Source organism: Leptosomus discolor, chromosome 3 (genome assembly GCF_034619465.1).
Source record: "Leptosomus discolor isolate bLepDis1 chromosome 3, bLepDis1.hap2, whole genome shotgun sequence".
Classification (NCBI taxonomy): Eukaryota; Metazoa; Chordata; class Aves; order Leptosomiformes; family Leptosomidae; genus Leptosomus; species Leptosomus discolor.
In genome coordinates, this window is record NC_141393.1 from 66,276,639 (window position 1) to 66,298,594 (window position 21,956).

The following is a 21,956-nucleotide window of genomic DNA, read 5'->3' on the forward strand; positions in this document are numbered from 1 at the left end:
CTTTATAATCATAGCTTGTTTCAGTCAGTTCCTATTCTGGTTGCTAACAAGAAGAGGAAACTTAGTAGGGTGTTTTGATATTAAACATATTGTATACAACTGATTTTTTAGCAGTTTTAGTTTCTTCCACAGTATTGGTTACAATTAAAAATGATTTATTTTCTACACATACAGGTCTCTAGTAAATCTGTTTTAAATTTTGTTTCATAGATTTTCACTGACCTTGATTGATACCTTGGACACTCTTGTGGTAAGTTTAATCCATTAATAAACTCTGATAAAACAGAAAGATTGTCTTCTGATGCTTAGACTTATTTTTAGATTTCCATTTTTTTAAATTATACATTAAAAATTCTGATTTTTCTTCACCTTTGATCTCTGGCTATCTGTTTGAAGTGGCAGTTGCTTGTGAGAACTTCCAGGTGCTGCAATGGTGGTGGTTGGAGTTTGGTGCAAAAAGAAAACTTGAACGGTTCCTTCACATTTCACTGATGCTTTCTTATCTTGCTTTTCTTGGGCTGTAACTTAACAAAAAAGTATGTGAGTTTGCTTCCCCTTATAGTCTAAAGCAACGTGCTGACTTATAGGTGAAAACCTCTTAATACCTACTGAATTATTTATGTTTTTAAATTGTATGTACGTGTTTCATCAATGAATTTGCATGCACTTAAATATATGTTTAAAAAAATGCAACCCGTGACATAGTTGCCAGGAAATGTTCCCAAACTTACGTTCCATCTCTTATTAAAAGATTCCAATCATTAATAAACTACTTTTCATTAGATTTCAATCCCTTTGACATGTTTTGTTATCATAAGATAGAGTTTCGAAATCAGGAATTTTTGGCCATACACATCTACAGGTAAATCTAAAAGGTTTTGAAAACTCTTACCGCACAGATTTGGTGTGTGGATCAGAGAGTGCTCTTTCTCTGACAGCCGTTCCCTTTTTATGATGTGTGGCGAGATGACCATTGGCTCTTTTGTAATCAGGTCCTCAATGTTGAAAAGGTGGAGCCTGGAAATCCCAGTCTCTACCGGACACTCAGATGGATTATTGTGGTTATTTATTGTTTTCTTGTCTTAGATCAGGATTAACACTTGTGGAATTTAAATGCACTTATGATAACAAATTGGATAAGTCACAAAGATTCTTAAAGGTCAATTGAACTAAAGGAAAGTCGGTCTGAAAGAAAATCTGTAGGAAATGCCTGAGCTGTCTTCAGGCACAGGGGAAAAAACAGTTGGGAGGAGGAAGACTGCTAGGATGATTCACCAAACTTAGGATGTGGCTCCTGAGTCCGTGGTTAGGAGGCTTCTGGGAAATTGGAGGAATTGGAGCAGGCCAGTCTTTGCTCACTTTGCCAGCACAACCTGCAGCCTACTGAGTCCTATTGCACTACAGTTATGGTAAGGGAGTAGGGGAAGGAACAAACAAATAAATACTTGGTAATAGTTTAAGTACATTCTTGGTGATTTTATTGTTTGCACACAGCTTTTATTCTCTTTTGTGGATCTCATGAGAAAAACAATAATACTAGTGTCTAACTGCGCTGTATCAGAGTATGCCCCTGCAGGACCAGAATATCAATCTAAGACATGTTAAATGTTCTCCTTTTTAATTCATTGCACTTGTTCTTCTGCACCTGAGTGTGACTGTACTAGCTATGTTGGAACCTAAACACCTGGTTACATTTGTATTCCAGGTGTTAAATAAAACCAAAGAGTTTGAAGAGGCTGTAAAAAAAGTAATAAAGGATGTTAATTTAGATAACGACATAGTTGTATCTGTCTTTGAAACCAATATAAGAGTCCTTGGGTGAGTAACTTCTATGTTTTCAAAACTCTTAAAATGTGTTTTTTAGCTGAATGTCCTTAAGGCATATGTTTCTGTGCTATTTCACCTCGTCTAAAACAGTTGTGCCTTTGTCAGTTAGTGTAGCTTGACACTTGCCCTAAGAAAGGTTTTAAAATGCTAGGCAGGAATTGATGCAGTGACACTGAATCAAGTTGACCCCCATGTAACTGCTGCAGGCATAGCTTTTTTTCTTGATTAAAAAAAATTGCACGTGCTGAGGTAGCAGTGGTTTTTTGTAATGGAAACAGTCTCACCAATTTAATGGGTAGAACATTTTGATACTTAGATTATCTCAAGTTGGAAGGGACCTCTGGGTGTCTGTGGTCCAACTTGCTGCTAAATGCAGCATCAGAGCAGGTTAGTTTCAAGCTGTTACATGCAGTTTTAGAGGTGTTGGTTGTTATTCTTGACCAACTATATTGATGAATTAATGGTTCCTTTACAGTTTACGTCTGAGTCCTAAACAATAAGAATTACTTCCAAAATACTGGCAGTTAACCTTGATTATAATTGGGAGTTGCATCTGCTCAGCATTTCTGAAAATTAGGGCAGTGTGAATATAGCACAGTTATGTACATAGTCATCTAAATTGTAGACATTTTTGCATTACTGTTCAGATGAATATACCTTTTGAGATGTGGATAATTTTTCTTGTGTTTAGAGGTCTCCTAGGTGGGCATTCAGTGGCAATTATGCTGAAAGAAAAAGGTGAATATATGCAGTGGTACAATGGTGAACTTCTGCACATGGCAAAGGAACTAGGCTACAAGCTTTTACCTGCTTTTAACACCACTAGTGGTCTCCCGTATCCAAGAGTAAGTTCTCTGGTTTCTGCAATTCAGGATTACTTCCGTAAGCAAAATTTTGGTTGTTTTGTTTTTGTATCTGTTTATAAAATCACTTGTCTATTAAGTGTACAGAAAATCAAAAGCTGATAAATTGCTCATTTGTCATACATGCTACCTAGTATTTTAAAATACAGTTTTAGGCTTTCTGAATACCTGCATTTCCAGCTCTAAAAATCCTAATATACATTGTTGTGAGTAAATAATAACAGCAGAAATCTTGTCTAATCACTGTCTGGTGCCTTTTTTTTTTTCTTTTTTTTTTTTTTCTCCCTGCCACTATAGGCGCCACCAAGTAGCTGAGGAGAGTAGTTTTTGTTTTGGTACATATTTCTCACTAAAACAGTCAAAGAGCAACTTGCAAGCGCTTGCTTGTGCATTTAGCATAAACTGATTAATCTTCATGGTCTACATCCTCATTTTTAAGAAGGCAAAGGTAGCTGTAATCTAAAAATAGTCACTGTAAAAACTTTCATTGTATTCAAACAAAGCATGGTGCATACCTTTGCATGACAGAAAACTACTTCCCATGCGTATCATCTATTGAGTTTGTGAGATGTAGCTTTGATTTGAAACTTCCCCATAAATTAAAAATTTAGGCTCAGTAAATCAGCATTTTTCTAGTGAAAATGTTTAATTCACACTGCTCAGGGTTTGACAAACTTCTGTTGAGAGGGCCCTCTGCAGAAAGTTATGTTGTGCCCACAACAAAAGCAGGTCCATCTAGCAGGTATTCTCTGGAGCCAGGAGTAGCAAGATATTTACAAAGCTTAATTTCCGTGAGCACTTGTGTTCAGAGTTCCTCGTTTGCTGGTAAATACATTGCTAGATTTTCAGGGCGGTATTCTTTTATCCAAATTCCAATGAACCAGGTAATAGGTATTTGGGCTGGTCCTTGTTTTGAAGGGTTGAGTATTTTGGGTACTTCTGGATAACTTTATGTGTATGTTTTAGTTGACAGTATGTGGTAAAGCAGAGCAAAACTGAAGGGGGCAGCGTGATCTTTCTTTGTTGCCTTTAGAAAAAGCATAAAAATATAGTTGATAATCTTTATTTTTCTCTAGGTTAACTTAAAATTTGGTGTAAGACATCCAGAAGCACGAACAGGAACAGAAACGGATACCTGTACGGCTTGTGCAGGTACCTTGATCCTTGAGTTTGCAGCTTTAAGCCGATTCACAGGAACATCTATATTTGAGGTTTGCTTTCCATGATATCTTATTTTTTGGATTAAGTATTCGTTACTGTTCTGCTACATTTCTGTAATTTTGGAAAAACAATTTTGAGTTCGTGAAATGTGTGCATATCTTAGCTGTTCTGCACAAAAAGTTCGCGTGTATTCAGATTTGTTGTGTTTGTGGGCTTTTTTCTAAGCGTTAATTTTTTTTTTTTTTTTTTTTAAAAAAACCCCAAACAAAACAAACCACAGGGAATAGTTTTGTTTGAACGTAGTTACAGTAATATGGAAGTAAACAAGACAAATATACTGAAGAGTAGCTAAGGGATAATGCTTGCATAGTTTTTTGGGTAGGTGGATCAGAATGCAGTTTTGGAGTAGGAAACCCCTGCAGAAGGACATTTGACTTGCCAAGACCATACAGTATATTGGCAAATAGTTGTGTAGTCAAGCACTATTCTTTCTAATCAGCATTGGAATAACTATTAAAATGTGGACTGAATATCGTACTATTTCAGTGTTGTAATACTGAGTTTTATAATTGTTAGATATGAAACATCCTGTTACTTCCTAACATCTTGATTTCAATAGACTGAAGAATAACAGTCCTTAGTATCTGTGTTTCTCTAGTTTACTTTAATAAGTATTTTTTGTTGTTGCAGGAATATGCACGGAAAGCACTTGATTTTATTTGGGAAAAGAGACAGCGCAGCAGCAATTTAGTGGGTGTTACTATTAATATTCATACCGGAGACTGGGTCCGCAAAGGTGTGTGGTGTTCTGACTCGGGATCAGTAACTGGAAGTGGTTTTGGGCAAGAAAAAGAATCTTGATGTGCCCCTGCCCTGCCCCGCGCCCCCCACCCCCAACCACAGTTATTTGACTTTTTAGAAATATTAATGGGATAAGCAAATGGAGTTACATAATTTCAGTGCAGGAGGAAACTGCTACAACGAAGCCTGGGTTTGCTCTGAAAGTGTGTTTGGTAGAGAAACTAGTTTTATTCGTTGCAAAGAAAGTGTTCTCTGGCCCACTTTAACACTGAGAGGGGAATGCCTTGGGATAAATTTTCAGAGATTCTACTATAAATAAATACATAAGAAAAATATAAGTAGGACCGTGGTTGTTTATGGCGGCCAGTAGAAATATTTTCATATGAGCAAAGTGAAACAATTGCCTTCAATGCATGTCTGTTCATATTATTATGTGCACTGATACTGCAAAGCCTTTATCATAGACATACAGTATTGTGTGTCTGCATCCATCAGTGCCTTAATTCTAGTGATAGGAGGCTTTTCCCTCTCCTGAAAGAGCCTTTAAAATTAAAATGAAACCATGGGAAAATATCCATATAGCTACTTAAAGTAAAACCACCTTTTCATTTTCTGCTGTTTCTAGATAGTGGAGTTGGAGCAGGAATAGATTCATATTATGAATATTTATTAAAAGCCTATGTCTTGTTGGGAGATGACAGCTTCCTGGAAAGATTTAACACGGTAAGTTAACACCTTGCTCAGGTTTGTACCTTCTGGAAGACGAATTTGAGACTAATGGTATTGTCAGCCAGCTGTTAGCCTCAGAAGCCTATGAAGAGATCTTCAGTGGAATTTCTGTGACTTCTGATGTGCCTAGTGCCAGCTCATTTTACTACGAGTTTTTGCTAATCTTGAGTGAACTGTCACCTGAGCAGCTGTTTTAATCCCATCCGATGAAAATCAGAATCTTTGGATCTTTTTCCGTTTCTAGTACGGGAGAAGCTGTATTTCAAGATCGCCTTGAAGCATGTAATACTCCAAATGTTTCTATAAAACAGTGTAAGGGCCTCTCATTACAAGCCATGGTACAATTTCTTTCTGTCCTGGAGCAACAAAAAAGATCTGAAAATCAAAGTCTGGATCTTGCGTTGCACTTGCAGATCCTAAGGCCCAGTGTACATCTAAGTATACTTACAAGCTGAAAAACACACTTAGATTACTAAATTCATGAGGTTATTAAGCAGCTTTGTCACCATCATTATTCTTTCATAAAAGTTTTATTTATTTTGAAAATAACAATAGCCAATGAAAATATTTTATATTATAAAATGATTTTATATCATATAGCATAATTTTATATAATAAGCAATATTAAAATTGGAATAATGCAGTAGCTAAAGGCCTGTTGCAACACTTTAAGTGTAATGATTATTTCATATTGCTAACCTGCAGCCAACATAATTATATTGTATTGTCTCAGTTATGTCTATTAGCTGTTTCCTGTTGATTTGACTCCTGTGCTTGTGATTGTACCTTCTGTGCTTCAGAAAACAAGAAGGGCAGTTATCTTGGGCAGTATAGGATTGGAAGTCAGCAAGTTAACAAGAGAGATAGTGGGTTTTAAAGTTCTTCTCCTTTCCAACTGCTTTGTTGGGTTTTTTTTTATACTCCCTTTTCCCCTTCTCCTGAGATGCATTTGCTTTAGGATTCTGTTGTTCGGAGAAAGCAATTTCAGCTTTGTTTAACGTGTCCGTAAAGACTCAGCCAAAACAAATGTGCCTTAACTGTGATAGTTACTTGTTTATTACATAGCTGACAAGTACACTTTTGTGTATGTGTATTACTTGGAAAATGTGGTGTGTATTATTGCATGTGTAATACTGTGGAGCTTTTCAGTATTTACTACACTTCTTAGTTTGCAAAACTAGAAACTACTGTGCATTGCCAAATGTAATAATGATTGGGAGTGTAGTGCTGGTTCTTCCGTTCAAATGAAATGCTGTAGTCTGGTGATCTAGATCTGTTTCGTAAAATGTATTGATAATATAAACTCATGATTTTTCTGATGTTTGTCAGCACTACGATGCCATAATGAGATACATTAGCCAACCACCTCTGCTTCTTGATGTTCATATTCATAAACCAATGCTAAATGCTAGAACCTGGATGGATTCTTTGCTAGCTTTCTTCCCTGGATTGCAGGTAACGTTTAAAACCTATGTGCAGATGATTTTAATATTAAGTAAACGATTAGACTGAATGTATAATTCACAAGTTAAGCTTAGTAATTTGATTTGCAGAAATGCTGAATGAGGATTTCTGTACTTAATTGTCCTGTCACTTCAATGCTATGATGCAAGTTCATGTGCGTAGTCTAGTGACCAGTTTGTAATTTGTGTGCCATTTACGTCTTTAAGATAAACTAAACCGCAATTGCACAACCGTTCTCTGTCAGTGATAGAGATCTTTTTTCTACGTAGGCAGTCGTCTTAATAAGCTCACTAATTTGCGTAAAAACCTCTTGTGGAATATCTATGGCTTACACTGAAAGGGGTTGATATTTACAATATTCATCTTCTGGAAGTGTAGAAATTGGTCTGTAGCTTTACATGAACACAGTGAGTGTGCCTAGCTTTAAATACTATTCCTATGCATGGTGAATTAATGTTAATTTTATTATTTAATTTTAGGTGTTGAAGGGAGATATTAGACCTGCTATTGAAACTCATGAGATGCTGTATCAGGTTATAAAAAAGCATAACTTTCTTCCAGAGGTAAGGTAGTAATTTTTTGACCATGTAAACTGAGTCTTACCTCAGTTTGAGCAGTCTCAGGTACATGTTTGAAAAAATACTAGGTATATCTGTAAATAAAACCAAAGGCTCATTTCCACAGCATTCTTACGTGATTTGCAGTTCTGTATGTATGACAACTGTGTTTTGGATATGAAATATTTTTCCTTCAATTAGGCTGTAATTAACACAAAAATAGGAAGGTGCTGCTATTAATAATTGCTTAGATTTTATATTTCAGCCTTTCAAAATTGACCTTGACTCATTGCAGTGTGCAAAACTTGTATAAGCACATGTAGTAGTAGCTGCTTAGTATGTAATCGCATTAATGCTGTAATCACAGTCATCTTTTTAACCCAAAAGGGGAAACTAAAGACTGAATTGTTCTGAGATAATGTTCTGAAATTTTGCATAATGTCCTTGAAGTAGGTACACAAACTTACCTGTATATATAGCAAGTGCAGTCTTTGAGCAAGTTAATGCTGCACAGAAGAGCTTGTTTACCTGCTGAAGTATGGGGTTTTTTTATTCTGTGATGACCCAGAATATAAGGGAAAGCTTCCGACTCCAGTTTTAATTTTGACTTTGCTGTAAGTTTATTTCTGTTAGAGAACATTTTAATTTACATTGCATTCACCTAATGTGGATATGGAATGATATTTTTGAGTGCTTTTAAAGTTAAATGATTTGGCTCCTTCAGGGTTTTTTTGGGTTGTTTTGTCAGTGCTTTGTACTTATGAAGGAAACTTTGAAAGATCAATTAGTTGCATTTAAGCCAATATGCCATCCCCTTTAGCAAAGACATACTTTAAACCCTAGTATGAACTAGTAGTGAATGTAAGCCATGACAGAAGTGGCTTTTGCCAGTGCATATTAAGAGTGAATACACAGAGTAGGAAATTTGTAGATAACTGGCTTTTAGTCTGTGATATTTCATATGTTAGAAACAGCTGCTTACCACCTGTCAACCTGAAATGACAGTTTAATGCACTGGAAGCGTCAGGTGGTAGGTATGTTTGCAAAAATGGTGTTTGTGAAAGCTCGGGTGGTCTCTATGTAGCGGCCCTCCAACAGGCTGCTTTGGCTGGATTGCAGCGGCAGTTGTGTGCTTGGGCTGACCAGAGCCCCTGGAGGCTGCGTACTGCCTCCTGGGTCTGGAGCACAAGTTCTCATCTGGCACCTCTTGCCAGAACTCCACTTGCTGAACACTTGTCAAGAGGCTGAGTGGTGTCCGGGCTCTTGCACTAACACAAGCTTAAATCTCACTCATACTAAGCGGACTGGAGTACTGGTTTAGGTTTTGGCCTCAAAAGTACTAATTGGATAGAGGTTCTTGTAGCCTCCTGAGATTGATATTGGGCCTTCAGTCTTCCACTGTTGTGTGTCCTTCAGCTGTTGTAGTAGAGTTAACATAGGATTCAAAATAAACTTGTATTTGATTTTCATTCTTGCATTTATTTTTGTCTTTTTTGTCCTCAGGCATTCACAACAGACTTTAGAGTTCACTGGGCTCAGCATCCTTTAAGGCCTGAATTTGCTGAAAGCACTTATTTCTTGTATAAGGTAAGATCAGTTTCATTCCTCTGACTTTTGGTCACTTGGTCTAGCACCTAGGATTTTGTTGATGTTTTATTTCAATCTAGAATGAGTAGCTTATCTCCAGCTTATTTTTATCTACTGGAGCCAGTTCTGTATGTAAATAAGGTGAAAGAACTGGTTATCAAAAATTGTTCTAGGAATTTTGTTTTACGTGCCCAGAATTAGAAAGAAAACTATTAAGTGACAAAGGCCCATATTTTTAAAGATATTTAGGTGTTGTTGAGTTCTGATAAAGAGATCTTAGAGACTAAGAGCAAAAGCCATTTGTACCTTGCAGAGAAGAGCAGTGCCTGAACGTCTTGTGTTTCTGTATTTCCACGTGCTTATCTGTACATCCATAAAAGGTAATGCAGTAGTATCTCAGAAGTCTATCTTATGACTGTTTAGCACTATTAATAAATTATACTGATGTCTGAGAAGGTATGGAATCAATAAGTTAGCATTAGGAAAATGAAAGCTGTTAATTATACAGTAAGTCTAAGTGTACCTATATGTTTGGTTTTGGGTTTTGTTTGGTTTTATTTTATAGGCTACTGGGGACCCTTACTATCTAGAAGTAGGAAAAACACTCATTGAAAACTTGAACAAGTATGCAAGAGTACCTTGTGGGTTTGCTGCAATGAAGGATGTTCGTACAGGAAGTCATGAAGACAGGTAAAAGTTCTTGCAATTATTTTTTTCCATAAAAAGGTGATAGGAAAAAAAGCCTAATTACCATGTTTATATACTTGAATTAATTGACTTTTGAGTAGCTGTCTGTTTTCAGTTTGATAACCAAGTCTTAAATTACCTGTTTGTCATGGTCTATCAACTATTGCAATAGTTTTGGTTTGCTAGGTAAGAATATTTTTAGTTTAATAATAAATCACTTGTCTCAGAGCAATAGATTAATTACTTTCAAACAAAATACACTTCTACTTAGAAGTTAATAGAGAGGTTTATTTTTTTCTATAATGCTGTTTTGTACTGAACATATGCTGAATCATTTCCCTCCAAACATAGTTTCTTCCAAATGGAAGGAATGCTAACGGAATTAAGTTCAACAGTAAAAGTCATGAAGTCTTCAGAGAAGGAGCAGTATGAGTATTTGTTTTATGGAAGTTCTAGAAAAAAGGAAATCTTCCTAAACAACATCCACTTCCTTCCACAGAATGGACTCTTTCTTTCTGGCTGAGATGTTTAAATATCTTTACCTGCTGTTTGCTGATAAGGAAGACATGATTTTTGACATTGAAGATTACATCTTCACTACAGAAGCTCATCTATTACCACTTTGGCTTTCCACTACAAACCAAACCATCTCTAAAAAAAATAGCGTAAGTAACTGCTCAGATCTAAATCAGATTTAATGGTGGTTTGAAGCCGTTCCTTTCTTTTATGAGAGGAAAAGAAAGAAAAATCAGGCAAAATCCTAGTTTGAAGAAGTACACTAGTTATAATGCTTCGTTTCATACAAACTGTTTCATCATACAAACAGTGCCAGTCACATGAGTGTAAATAATATTTCCATGACTGAATTCTGCACCACTGAATCTTGAGAAAAAAGCTGCGGACGATAACAGTATTTAAAAAGAAAATTATTCCCCATCTCTGTATAAATTTGAAAATAACACACTTTTTATCTTCATCTTTATTTTCTATTATTTTTTCTAAAACATTTGCAACAACGTGCTTAACTTTGTGTTGTTTAATTTACTACGTGAAACCTTGGCAAATTTTGAAAGGTTTTTTGAGACTGCTACAAAGTTAGTCTGACAAGATACAGCTATAGCTTTTGGTATATTTAATTGATTTAGTCCATGCAATAGGCATCTATTGTGTAAATGTGAGAACACTTAAGAGTTTATAAATTAACCTTCTGAAATAACCTGTGCCAATACGACTGTGCCATGCAGCATCACAAATAGTTGTCTTTTTTTTTCTGTTTGTTTTTATGCTCAATAATGTGACATAATTTATCTTTAAGGCAATAATACCACTGTCAAGTAAAAGAAATACATGAGAAAGTGGAGAGAGAGGTGTCTCGGGCATCAGGGATGTAAATTACCTTTTACAATAATGCCTGGATCAGAGGAAAATGCTCATGTTGTGTGTCAAGCCATGTGTCCCAGAGAAATCTTATAATTGAGTAGAAAGCACCATTTTATGGACTCTTGCATTAGACAGTGAAAAAAATTTAATTACTTTTTATATCTAACATTTGTAATACATTTAGTGGATCATGGGGTTGGTTTTTCATGTTCCTTGATGGTGGAGATCCTGCACCCTCTCTGAAACGTTCTTTACTTGAGTGTTTATCATCTTTTGTCTTTGAGTTTTGGAAACAGAGATTACTTTTTAAACTATGTGAGAAGTTCTCTGAAGGGTCTGAAGGGAGATTTTATGTAACTTCCATTCCAAATGTGAGAAGTTGAGACAGACAGGATTCCCACAGCTAATACTGTGGGGGGTGCTGGCCTAACCTATGTACTTCTCCGGAGAACCACAAATGTTTATAAAAGGCTAATAAAGAGGATAGAGTAAATTTCAGATACTGTTTTCTTAAGCTCTCTAAGTCAAAGCTGCTAACGTGTATAATAAAGTAAGAAAGATCGGTTGAAAATGGTGTTAACAAAATACGTTAAATGGCTAAAAGGCTCTGAAGAAGAGTGTGTTACTCTTTTATGGAATTTGTGATGGGGAAAAATTGGAATGTGTCAATTATTTTTAATATAAACACAGTGCTAGTGAGCCAAAATGTCTGTGAGATGGTAGTATCGGCCCAATGTCCTGTTTGTATTTATTCTCATAAACAGGAAAGGTCACATCCTACTGCGCTCATGCTTGCAATAGTGTTTGCAAGACCTTATTTCTTAAGTAGTGTGACTACTGTTCGTCACTATGAGAGCATAGGTACTTTAAAGTGTTCATTCCAGTAAACTGATAGTCTTTTAGGCCTTGTTTTTTAGGGAACCTTAAATACTTGATTTGTAATTAGCTAATATGTTGCAAACAGGTTGGGGTTTTTTTTGCAAGTAGATAAATACTACAGTAATTTTTATAGGTGAGAACATTAACTTGCCAGTTACCCAACCAGCTATTTGCAAAACTAAGAACAGGCTAAATATGGCTCCAAATCACTGTACGTGTTCCATGTGGTTTCACATGTTACCAAGCAGTGATTTCTGCAAATGTTAACTCTGTCATCTTTTCTGAAAATAGCGATTGTTTGAATTATATATAGATTCAGCCTTGCCCATTGAGACTTCCAAGTCTGTACGGCTCCTGAGAAGGAAAATCTTTTGTTTGTATGAACAGATGTGACATTCTTAGTAATAAAAAGCAAGAATGACCTAAGACCTACAGCTGGTCCAGCAGCATAAAGGCAATATCAAATGAAATCATAACTACTTCCTTTAGTTGTCCAGCACAGGGGCACTAGCTATGTCATGAGTGGGCTTGAGAAATACTGTTTGCCAGTAGAGGATTAGCTGTTTCTGCAAAAAAATGTATAGAAACTGTGGATAAAGTTTGTTAAGATACAATGATATCTTACAACAAGATAGAACTGGTGGTGTATTTATTTATCCCTCGAAAGGATTGTAGTGCACTGGTTACCCTTTGTTATTACAAGGTGTTGCACAGAAGAGTGATGTATTCTTCATTCCTGGAATCTGTGTGGTTGTAGGACATTTATTGCACTCAGCTGCTGTATGGCCTGAGTACGCAGATTATTTAAGGGTAGGGCTATTTTCTTCGTATAATAATGTAGCCTGCATTTTTAACAGGTGATCTGTATCTTTCATTTCAGACTACAGAATACACAGAGCTGGATGACAGCAACTTTGACTGGACCTGTCCGAACACCCAGATCCTCTTCCCAAATGACCCTATGTTTGCTCAAAGTATTCGTGAGCCTTTGAAAAATGTGGTGGATAAGAGCTGTCCTAGGGGTATTTCAAGAGTGTAAGATGAATATTTTCTGTCTTTTGTTAGTGTAGAAGTGAATGGAATAGGGTCTGTTATGCCTGGAAGGAGAAATACAAGGTGTACTGGAGCTTGCTCTGCTTGAGTTTGTAGTCCTGTTGGAATGGATAGCCTAGCTACGGGAAAAATCAGTTATGTTTTCTTTGGCATAGTCAGCAACGCTTAGTTCATTTCCAGCAGGAATTAGCGAGTCTTTCAAAGCAAAAGGAGCTTAATGAGCCACATACTCCAAGTGGGAATTGTAGCCCTGGTATTACAAGAAGTATGTCTTGCTGATTTGTAAAATTAATTTCTGTAGTCTCTTGAACAGTTCTGCAACTCTTTATAGTAAGCAAATCATTCTACCATACATAACTTCACCTATTTTGAAGAATTTAGGACAGTCTGTTAAAGCTGAGGACATTTATCCTTCTGACCACCTCTTTGATATTTGTACTTCATGAGGAAAACTGAGTAGCAACTGTATGAGGAAAAATGGGTTTAGTCAGTCTTTCTATAATGGAGACTATTTAGAAAAGAGAGATAGCACATGGTAGTTTTGTTAACAACATCGTGTGTGCCTTTTTGCACTACAAAATTGATAATATTGACAACTTTTAAAAAAGATTGTTTGACTGAGAAGTTGCATTATAGTGAAGCTTGTACTCAACTTCATTCCAAAGAATTCTAATCTTGTGGTGGTAGGAATAATGTGAGAGTTACGTTTCAAGAATAATCTGGGTTTTAAAGCTTTGATCTCTTAATATCTTTTGGCAGAGAAGAGAGTTTGGGAAGTGGACCGAAACCACCATTGAGAGCCAGAGATTTCATGGCCAGTAATCCAGAACACTTGGAGATACTGAAGAAGATGGGGGTCAGTTTGATTCATCTGAAAGATGGAAGAGTACAGTTAGTACAGCATGCAGTGCAGGTAAGACCTGACAGTAGTTTTTTTTTGAAAACTTTCAGTAAAATCCTACTAGCAATGATATTTGACACTTAGACGTTCAGGAGGGACAGCTAGACTGTGGAAGGAGGCACGTGAGCTGGATGCGCAACTATTTAGCAGGCTGCTTGTTAATATTTTGTCTCAGCAACACTTTTAACTCCATTAAATTAAATGGAGGCTGTTCGTGTCAAAGTGATGTAGCCAACAGCATCTTATCTGAGAATACTAGCTTTTCAGTGTGAGATATTTCCATTTGTTAGGAGGGCTGTGTGTTTGTATTCTTCAGTCTTCTTGGTGGTGGAGGCATTAAAATGTTAACTTCCTAATTTGAAATGACGAATGAGTGCCAGTGAACATCCACTCTGTATTTTAAAATCTTTGTAGCAGTGGTCCAAGCAAATGTAACTTCAGTTTTTTTCAATTTTCTCAAACTTTGAAGAAATAACTGTTTATTGTTTCTTTACCACTCAGGCAGCAAGTTCACTTGATGCTGAAGATGGCTTACGGTTCATGCAGGAGATGATTGAACTCTCCAGTCAGCAGCAGAAAGAGCAACAGCTACCTCCTCGTGCTGTTCAAATTGTTTCCCATCCGTTCTTTGGCAGGGTGGTCTTGACTGCTGGACCAGCACAATTTGGGATGGACTTATCCAAACACAAAGCAGGGGTATGCAAGATGTGTATGTGATCTGTTCCTAGGTTTCTGTTACTTTTCTTATTGCATAAGCCTAAATTTTACAGTACTGGTACTATTTCGGGATGGCCAGCTAGAGGGTGATCGGCTAGTTACAGTGGTTAAAATGACAGGACCCAGCCATGACAGAATGACAGCAGTGACAGTCTTTCAGATGAGTGGCTTATCGGTCTGTGGCCTGTGCTCTGCTCCTGAGTCATCAGTCAGGATTTAAAATGCATACATAGTATGATTTTTGAAACAAATTTATATAATCTGCAGTGTGTATCTTAAGATATGTTACTTTAAGGGAGGATTTTCCTACCATGTCAGCTGTGAATTTGCAGAAGCCCTTTTAGAGTTAGAGTAAGCTGTTCTTATGCAAACTTTTATAAAAGTTTGTATCTAAATGGAAGAAGAAAATATCACAGGGGCACTGGTCCCCATTGGAAGCAGTAGGAAAACCCAATGGCTTCCATTGGGCAAGATGCAGCCCCAAAGAGGAGTTCCAGAGTAGCAGTTTACAGAAGAAAATTTTCTAGAAACAACAGTTCACAGGTATAGACAAAATACACTGAATGTGAGAACTAGGTTTTCACTCAGCCATTATTTTCTTCTTAGAACTCGAGCTTCAGGGAAAAGATTGCCTGCACTGACAGAAGGCAACACTAAACTAATTACGTTAACTGAAGAAATGAAAATGCCTGGGAATCTTTTGCAAACTTGAACCTAGTGCTCTAATTCTTTCTTTTGTTTTTTGCTTTTCCAAACAGACGAGAGGATTTGTTGCAACCATTAAGCCATATAATGGATGCTCAGAGATCACTAATCCTGAGGCAGTGAAAGAGAAAATTGCTCTGATGCAAAGAGGCCAGTGTATGTTTGCTGAAAAGGCACGAAACATTCAAAAAGCTGGAGCAATAGGAGGCATTGTTATTGGTAAATAAAATTTTAAGTTCTTAAAATCTTAAATTTGTGTAGATGTAACCTGCATTTTACAGATTTGAAGATGCTGGAGAGCTGACAAGAAGCTGTTAAAACTCTGAGATGACAGTAATCCAACGCTGAAATTATGCTTTCAGAAGATGAAGAAACATTTTGTTTTTTTCTGGTTCTATGCAGAAAGTGTAACTCAGCAAATTGGGATGGGTGATTGTCACTGGTTTTGCAGATTAAAAGTTGTGACTTGAAGGATCACTGAGTGTTGCAGTAGTGCTATCTACTGACTGCTGAGGAAGACTCGAGATACGAATGAAAAATGTTAAGGAAAACAAGTACGCGTGCTGGGTTTTTGCTTTTTGCAACCAACTTATATTTTCTGCCTGTATCCTCTTAACTGACTGGGCAGTAGAAAGCTGCTCAAAAAGTCTGCGAAGTTCAGAGTTGTAGTCTGTTTATCTAACGGGAGGTTTGCTTGCTTTTCCTTTTGTGTGCATCTGGCTAGATGACAATGAGGGAAGCAGTAGTGACACAGCTCCTCTCTTCCAAATGGCTGGTGATGGAAAGAATACAGATGATATCACAATTCCCATGCTCTTCCTCTTCAACAAGGAAGGAAACATTATACTGGATGCAATCCGGGAGTATGAGGCTGTGGAGGTGCTCCTTTCCGATAAAGCCAAAGACAGAGGTAAGGTTAGGGGTTATTTATACAAATTCAGCTTCCGTCTGTGCCGTGGCACAATGTGAAATGTACAGTAGTGATTTCTGTTGCTACCCAAAGGCAAACACATTATTTGGTAGCTCTGGTTTTCTGTTTGACATTGGTATTAGTTCTTTTCATAAGAAATCCATTATCTGAGATGTGCCATTATCTGCTCCCCCCACCCCCAAGTTAACATTAACATCCAGAAATGCTGTTCATAAGTTAAATGTCAGTTTGACTACTGAGGAAATACAGCCTTTTGGATTCCTTTTGAACCCTTTTTGTCATAATCTGCTTTGAAGTGGTGTCAGGAATAGCATAAGTGTTTTCAGTGCCCCACATTGTAAATGCCTCTCTCTTACCAAGCTCCCCAGTGACGTTCTTGGTACCCAAAAGGAAAGACACAACTGTTACAACTGTTTTGCTTATCTGAGGAGAAGTGGTTATCATGCGAAATAAGGCTGCTGCCCTCGGGTGTTTTGCAGTGTTTCTTGTATAATACAGGAAAATTGCAAGCTAGTACACTCCCAATTACAATGTTTGCATATGGCTAGGTTTTCCTTTTGTGTAAGCCTTCCTCGTAGCACTGCTTTGTCCAAGCAGAGCCTGTAAGAACAAGTATCTCAGCAAACCAGTGACAGCATTTATTTTCTGCACATTTGCAAAGGTGATGTGCCAAGTGTTGTTTCTTCGTAGCTGCTTACAGATTCCTCCTGTTTATGGTTAAGCTGCTCTAACAAAGTACTAAATACAAAAAAACATTTGAGAATTTGTAATGTGTATCTGCTTCTTCCCCCCCCTCCTCGTGCTTCCGTTTGGAATCCCAGCAACAATCTTTAAAGGTAAAATGATTCCAAACTACATTATTGATAGCAGTAAGTATCCCATGTTAAAGATGGTGTATGCAGTTAAACTCCCTAGAAGTCTTGAAATATCGGTGTCCTGTATACTAGGTATTAACATCAAACGCCAAAGGCATCTGCTTGGTTAAATCGAACAGCGCTTGTAAAGTTAAAAGCCAAATCGCTACTTGAGATAAGTATGTTAGTTGCTTTGAGTGGGGATGTGATGAGGGAGGTTTTGGCTTTGACTCCGCTTAATTCACAGTTCAGTAAACTTACGAAACTCTGTCCCCCGCTTGCTTAGAAGTGGCATCCTGGTGGATCCAGGAGTGCTTTAAAATCAAGTATTAAAGTTCGGTGCATGCAGTGGGTATTTGCTTAAGACTGAAGGACGATAACTAGCACTGACCCAGAAGGCACTATTTGAGTTTGAAGAAACCAAAACTAGTCTCACTGTATTATTTGCCCTCATTTAAAATGTGTTTAAATGTCTTCCCTTCCCTCCATCTGTAAAATATGTTCCTTAACATTAAATTTTCGTATAAGTGGCAAGTCTGCACTTCCTTGAGGAAATAAGGCCAAGGGAAGTGGACCTTGCTTTTGAAATACATAATAAAATGCTGCCTTCCTAGTTTGGGGTTTTTTAAAAACATTTTTTCTCTCCCCTCTCAAAGACTTGGAAATGGAGAATATGGACCAGAAATTATCTGAAAACGATTCACATAAACAGAATTCGGAAGAAGCTACTTCAGCATCTCAGGATGTTGGTGCGGTCAGTGAAGAGCCCGAGGAAGGAGAAAGCTCTGATGTAACTGACCCCGATTCTTTGTCTCCTGCTCACGCAGACAGTGACAGCGTTTCCATTTCAAATCAGGATTCCTATGTCCCTGGAACTGAGGAGGCTAGTGCTCCAGAGCCGGCGTGCACACAAGGGGATAACCAGCCTCAGGAACAAAAGACCGAGACAGAGTCAAATTCCAGAATTAACTGGGATAATAAAGTCCAACCTATGGAATCCATATTAGCAGACTGGAATGAAGATATAGAAGCATTTGAAATGATGGAAAAAGATGAGCTATGACTTGTAATAATAACTTATTTGTTAGTAAACAAACGGAGAACTCTTTGGGTAGAAGTGAGGCCCTGATATCTGAGACCTAGAAAACATATTCAGTATTGTGATGAGCAGCCAGGTTTCACCTGGAAAACACCGTAGAAATCCAGCACGCACTCTTTGTATTGTTTTAATTTTTCCTGTTTAAAAATGGGAACGTGCAATTGAAGCGTTTGTCTGGCTCCACTGCATGGTGCTGTAACCCAGGAGGCTCATTCAGGGAACAAGCCCGACTTCTGCGTTCCAGGCTCTGAGAGGTCAGCCTCCCTCGGTGTCTGGAAAGCAGAAGTTGAACGTAGTGGGGTTAACATACCGCATGACGGCTATCGACGAGAACTCTCAAAGGCAGTAGGTCAGCCACTGTTCTGGAGGGAAGGGGCGGTTTCACTCAGCTCTGCCGGGTTGAAAGCCTTCATTGATAGCAGCAGGTGAAATTCTTACCAGTTGTTGTGGCTTTAAGACACAGCTAGCAGCAATTTGGTTTTTGTCCTGACATATCATTCTGAGACATAGTAGCGTTGCTCATCACTCCTTCCATCTGTTACGGTGAAGAACGACCATGGTGACGTGCGAGCTTTCCCTTCTGCTCCGCTTTCAACTAGAGAAACTGTGTAAACCAAAGGCAATGTGTGCTTGGTAAGCAGGTTCCGTCAGGGAAACCGAGGCAGCCTTGAGGTCCACCAGGTAAAGGTTCGCAGTGTGTGTGACCGCTCCGCTTGAGCTTGAGGTGAAGCGGACAAGGCAGGTGCCGAGTTACAGTTACTTCTTTTGGCCCTCCAGGTTGAAAAACTCGATCTGCCCTGAGATACGGAATTTAGACTGGCAATGTTCTCTGAAAGGACACTAAACAGAACTAGATCAGCTATAACAAAAACCTTCCTTTTTTCTAAGAGTTTGACTTCTAACAGCTTGACTTTGTTGTCATTCTTTTTATACGCGACTTCTATACGTGCGATACGTAAGGCAGTGAGGCCAGTGCCAGTAGTGAAGTGCAACAATTTTGGCTGTTGGGTCTGTAGTTCAAAGTACAGTGGCGTGAACTGCGAGGATGACTGGTATGTTACTGTGGGCTTCAGGAGTTTGGTACAGGTAAGTGGGAGTCCCAGTTTGTTATCCCTATTATGAAAAAATGTAATTTAAGTAAGAAGGGGGATGTTTAAGCAACTGAGAGATGTTTTGACTGTGTCCAAAGAAACTGCCAAAAACTAATTAACTTGATTTATATAAACTGCTTTTAGTGAATTGTGGTTCAAAGAATTGTTTTATATTAAAGAGTAAATTAACACTGCCTATATGCTGCACCAGGCTAAAAGTGAAGGTTTATATTTGTCTTTACGATGGAAAGAAGAAGGAGGAAAAAAAAAAAAAGCCCCAATCGGAATTGCACCTTTCATTTAGCTGGTGAAATTATGTGTGCTGAATATGCAACTGTTAATTAGTACAGCCATACTGTATTTATTTATGTATACTCCTGTACAGTATGAATGGAGCAATCCCAGGCAAATGTTGTGTACATGTATACTTACTGACACTTGCTTTCAAGAGTATCAAAATGCACAGGCACCTTTTGAGAGCATGACAGTCAATCAGAATATTATCCATAAACTGAATGATAACTTCAAATCACTAGGGTAGGAGGTGATTTCGAGGAGGAACTGAAGCGGTAGCAGAATAGTGAATAAGTGTCCTTGTAAACAGATCAGCTTTTAAATGTAGTTATAATTCCTTTGCACAAATAACTGTATGGAGATTTGGCTGAATGAGTAGGGCTTGAAGCAGCTGCGTTTTTTCAGCTGAGAGGGTTTTTTTATATTTTATGTTTTTTGTTACGTGAGTTTCTTCATGTAAGGCGTTTGATCATGGGAGCCTTGTAAGTGTCCTTCATTACCTGGAGCCCAGCCCGCACCCGAGAGATGCTGCGCTCCCCTGGTAGCGCCCGGGCTCGAAGCGACATGGCCAAGTGCAGTCAGCTGCAGGATCAAAACCATCCGGTGCAGGTCGAAAGTTTTCCCTCTGATAATTCCTTTCATCTGTCAGTGCTTAGTGCCACAAAAGGAGCATTTTTATTCCTGTGCTCTTCAACATGGACTACATCATCTTGTTAGCTCTTTTGGTGGAAACAGGATTATTTTTATAGCTATAGAGGCCCTCTGGTCATTATGTTAAGACTGTCAGTACAGCAACTAAAGGTTTTCTGTTCATTTACTTGCAGAAAAATCAGGTGTAGATGTAAAATTTTATTAAAATATTAACTTTCCTTGCCATGACAGCTCATTTTTATTTAACTGCTTTTTCCACATCGATTGCTGAAGCAGCAGACATTAGCTCTCCTTTTAAGGGATTTCGAGTGATCCCAGAACTCCATATGGATTTGAAGCATCATTTTGGCGGTGGCCTACCTCAGATAACTGTTGCCTCCTTCCTTTTGAGTTGTTTGTTTTGTTTGTTTGTTTCAATTTGTTCTACTTTACCTTTGAAACCATCATGAGAGCCATAGCCTTGTTTACAGAACTGAATCAGGTAAGGTTCACCTTTTGGGAAAGAGGACTAAACTGGGGGGCGGGGGGGGGGGGCAGGTTTAGTCAGTTTATTTTCACTTTCATTTAGTTTCTTTATGAGGAAATAGGCTTTTGTTTAACCTTTTCATGTCATTCTGGAAATAATTCAGTTTTCTGTCACTGTCATCTTAAAAAGCAAAAAGAATGTATTCATCAAAAAAACAAAACCTTTTGGAGAGGGGAGTAAGTGTTCTTCCAAAACTTCTAGTCTGCTCCCTCCGTGTGGAATATTGCTTGTACATCACTAATCAGTGATCGCCTCTTTCTTTATATAGTGTTATACATTTATTTGTACGGTGTTGAACACTGAAGAATTCAGGAATCACAGCTGGATCTAGCACTTATTCCATGCCATTGTAATTCAGATCAGCCAGTTAATTTCTCATTTGATCTTAGAGGAATCTTCTTAATTGTTTACATTTGTTGTTTCTTAATGAAGTTTCAAAATGAGCCCAGCTTTGGTTCTCCTCCTCCTGCCAGCGTACCCGAAAGCATAGCGGTAGGCATGAGTAAGTGTATGTTGAGAGGTTGAAAATGGGACATCTTATGCAAAAGGCATCGGTCAGAATATAGGGGAAAAAAACCATTCTGTGAATGAAATATTGTATGTTCAGATTTTATAAGATTATTTTTTTCTAGCCAGCCCAATTTACAGCCGTATATTTTCGTATGAAAGATGTCTAATAACGGGTGCTGTAACACTGTTGTTGGGGTTTACTGTCCGGTGGTAAGTGTATACAATATTTCTAAGGGCAAACTATGTACTGTGATGTAAAAGTCTGGGCTAAAATGTATATAATCCGTGTACATAATTGTGTACTTGATTATAATTGCTGATTGTAAAGATTTAATAAAATGTAAATATTCTGGTCGAGCTGTGCTAGACTGACACTTTGTGAGCGGCGCTGCCGGCTCGGTTCGCCTTGATTTTTAGCGGGGCCGTCGGCGGTGGCGCCGGTCCCGCCCCCTGTCTCTGAGCAGCCGCGGGGCCGGGCGGGCGCCGCGCGTTCCCCGCCGCCAGCCCGGGGACGCGGCCGGTGCCCGGGCAGGCAGCGCTGCTGCCCGGGGGCAGGAGAGTCCCGGTGGGCACCGCGGGGAGTCCGGCGCCTGGGAGGAGGCAGCCGCCTGCCGGGTGCCGCAGGGCAGGGCCGCAGCTTTGCAGGAGCCCGTGCAGGCAGGGGCGCAGTGGGTGAGCAGCCGCACTGC

At 38.4% G+C, this 21,956-nt stretch overlaps 1 protein-coding gene across 2 annotated transcripts in view; it reads left to right on the top strand.

The window, feature by feature from the left end:
• Nucleotides 1-20,756, top strand: part of EDEM3 (ER degradation enhancing alpha-mannosidase like protein 3) — a 31,168-nt gene extending 10,412 nt beyond the window's left edge. The window contains exons 4-21 of one of the 2 annotated variants that reach the window (XM_086463409.1): nucleotides 211-250; nucleotides 1,706-1,818; nucleotides 2,519-2,672; nucleotides 3,767-3,901; nucleotides 4,542-4,647; nucleotides 5,278-5,375; nucleotides 6,711-6,836; nucleotides 7,325-7,408; nucleotides 8,906-8,989; nucleotides 9,555-9,679; nucleotides 10,176-10,341; nucleotides 12,816-12,970; nucleotides 13,748-13,901; nucleotides 14,391-14,585; nucleotides 15,365-15,530; nucleotides 16,036-16,221; nucleotides 17,064-17,111; nucleotides 17,753-20,756. In XM_086463409.1, the coding sequence (XP_086319535.1) occupies nucleotides 211-250; nucleotides 1,706-1,818; nucleotides 2,519-2,672; nucleotides 3,767-3,901; nucleotides 4,542-4,647; nucleotides 5,278-5,375; nucleotides 6,711-6,836; nucleotides 7,325-7,408; nucleotides 8,906-8,989; nucleotides 9,555-9,679; nucleotides 10,176-10,341; nucleotides 12,816-12,970; nucleotides 13,748-13,901; nucleotides 14,391-14,585; nucleotides 15,365-15,530; nucleotides 16,036-16,221; nucleotides 17,064-17,111; nucleotides 17,753-18,159 (2,542 nt within the window). In that variant the 3' untranslated portion in view covers nucleotides 18,160-20,756. The remainder of the gene's footprint in view (nucleotides 1-210; nucleotides 251-1,705; nucleotides 1,819-2,518; nucleotides 2,673-3,766; nucleotides 3,902-4,541; nucleotides 4,648-5,277; nucleotides 5,376-6,710; nucleotides 6,837-7,324; nucleotides 7,409-8,905; nucleotides 8,990-9,554; nucleotides 9,680-10,175; nucleotides 10,342-12,815; nucleotides 12,971-13,747; nucleotides 13,902-14,390; nucleotides 14,586-15,364; nucleotides 15,531-16,035; nucleotides 16,222-17,063; nucleotides 17,112-17,752) is intronic. The other variant, XM_086463410.1, reaches the window with a different exon arrangement.
• Nucleotides 20,757-21,956: the final 1,200 nt, after the last annotated feature.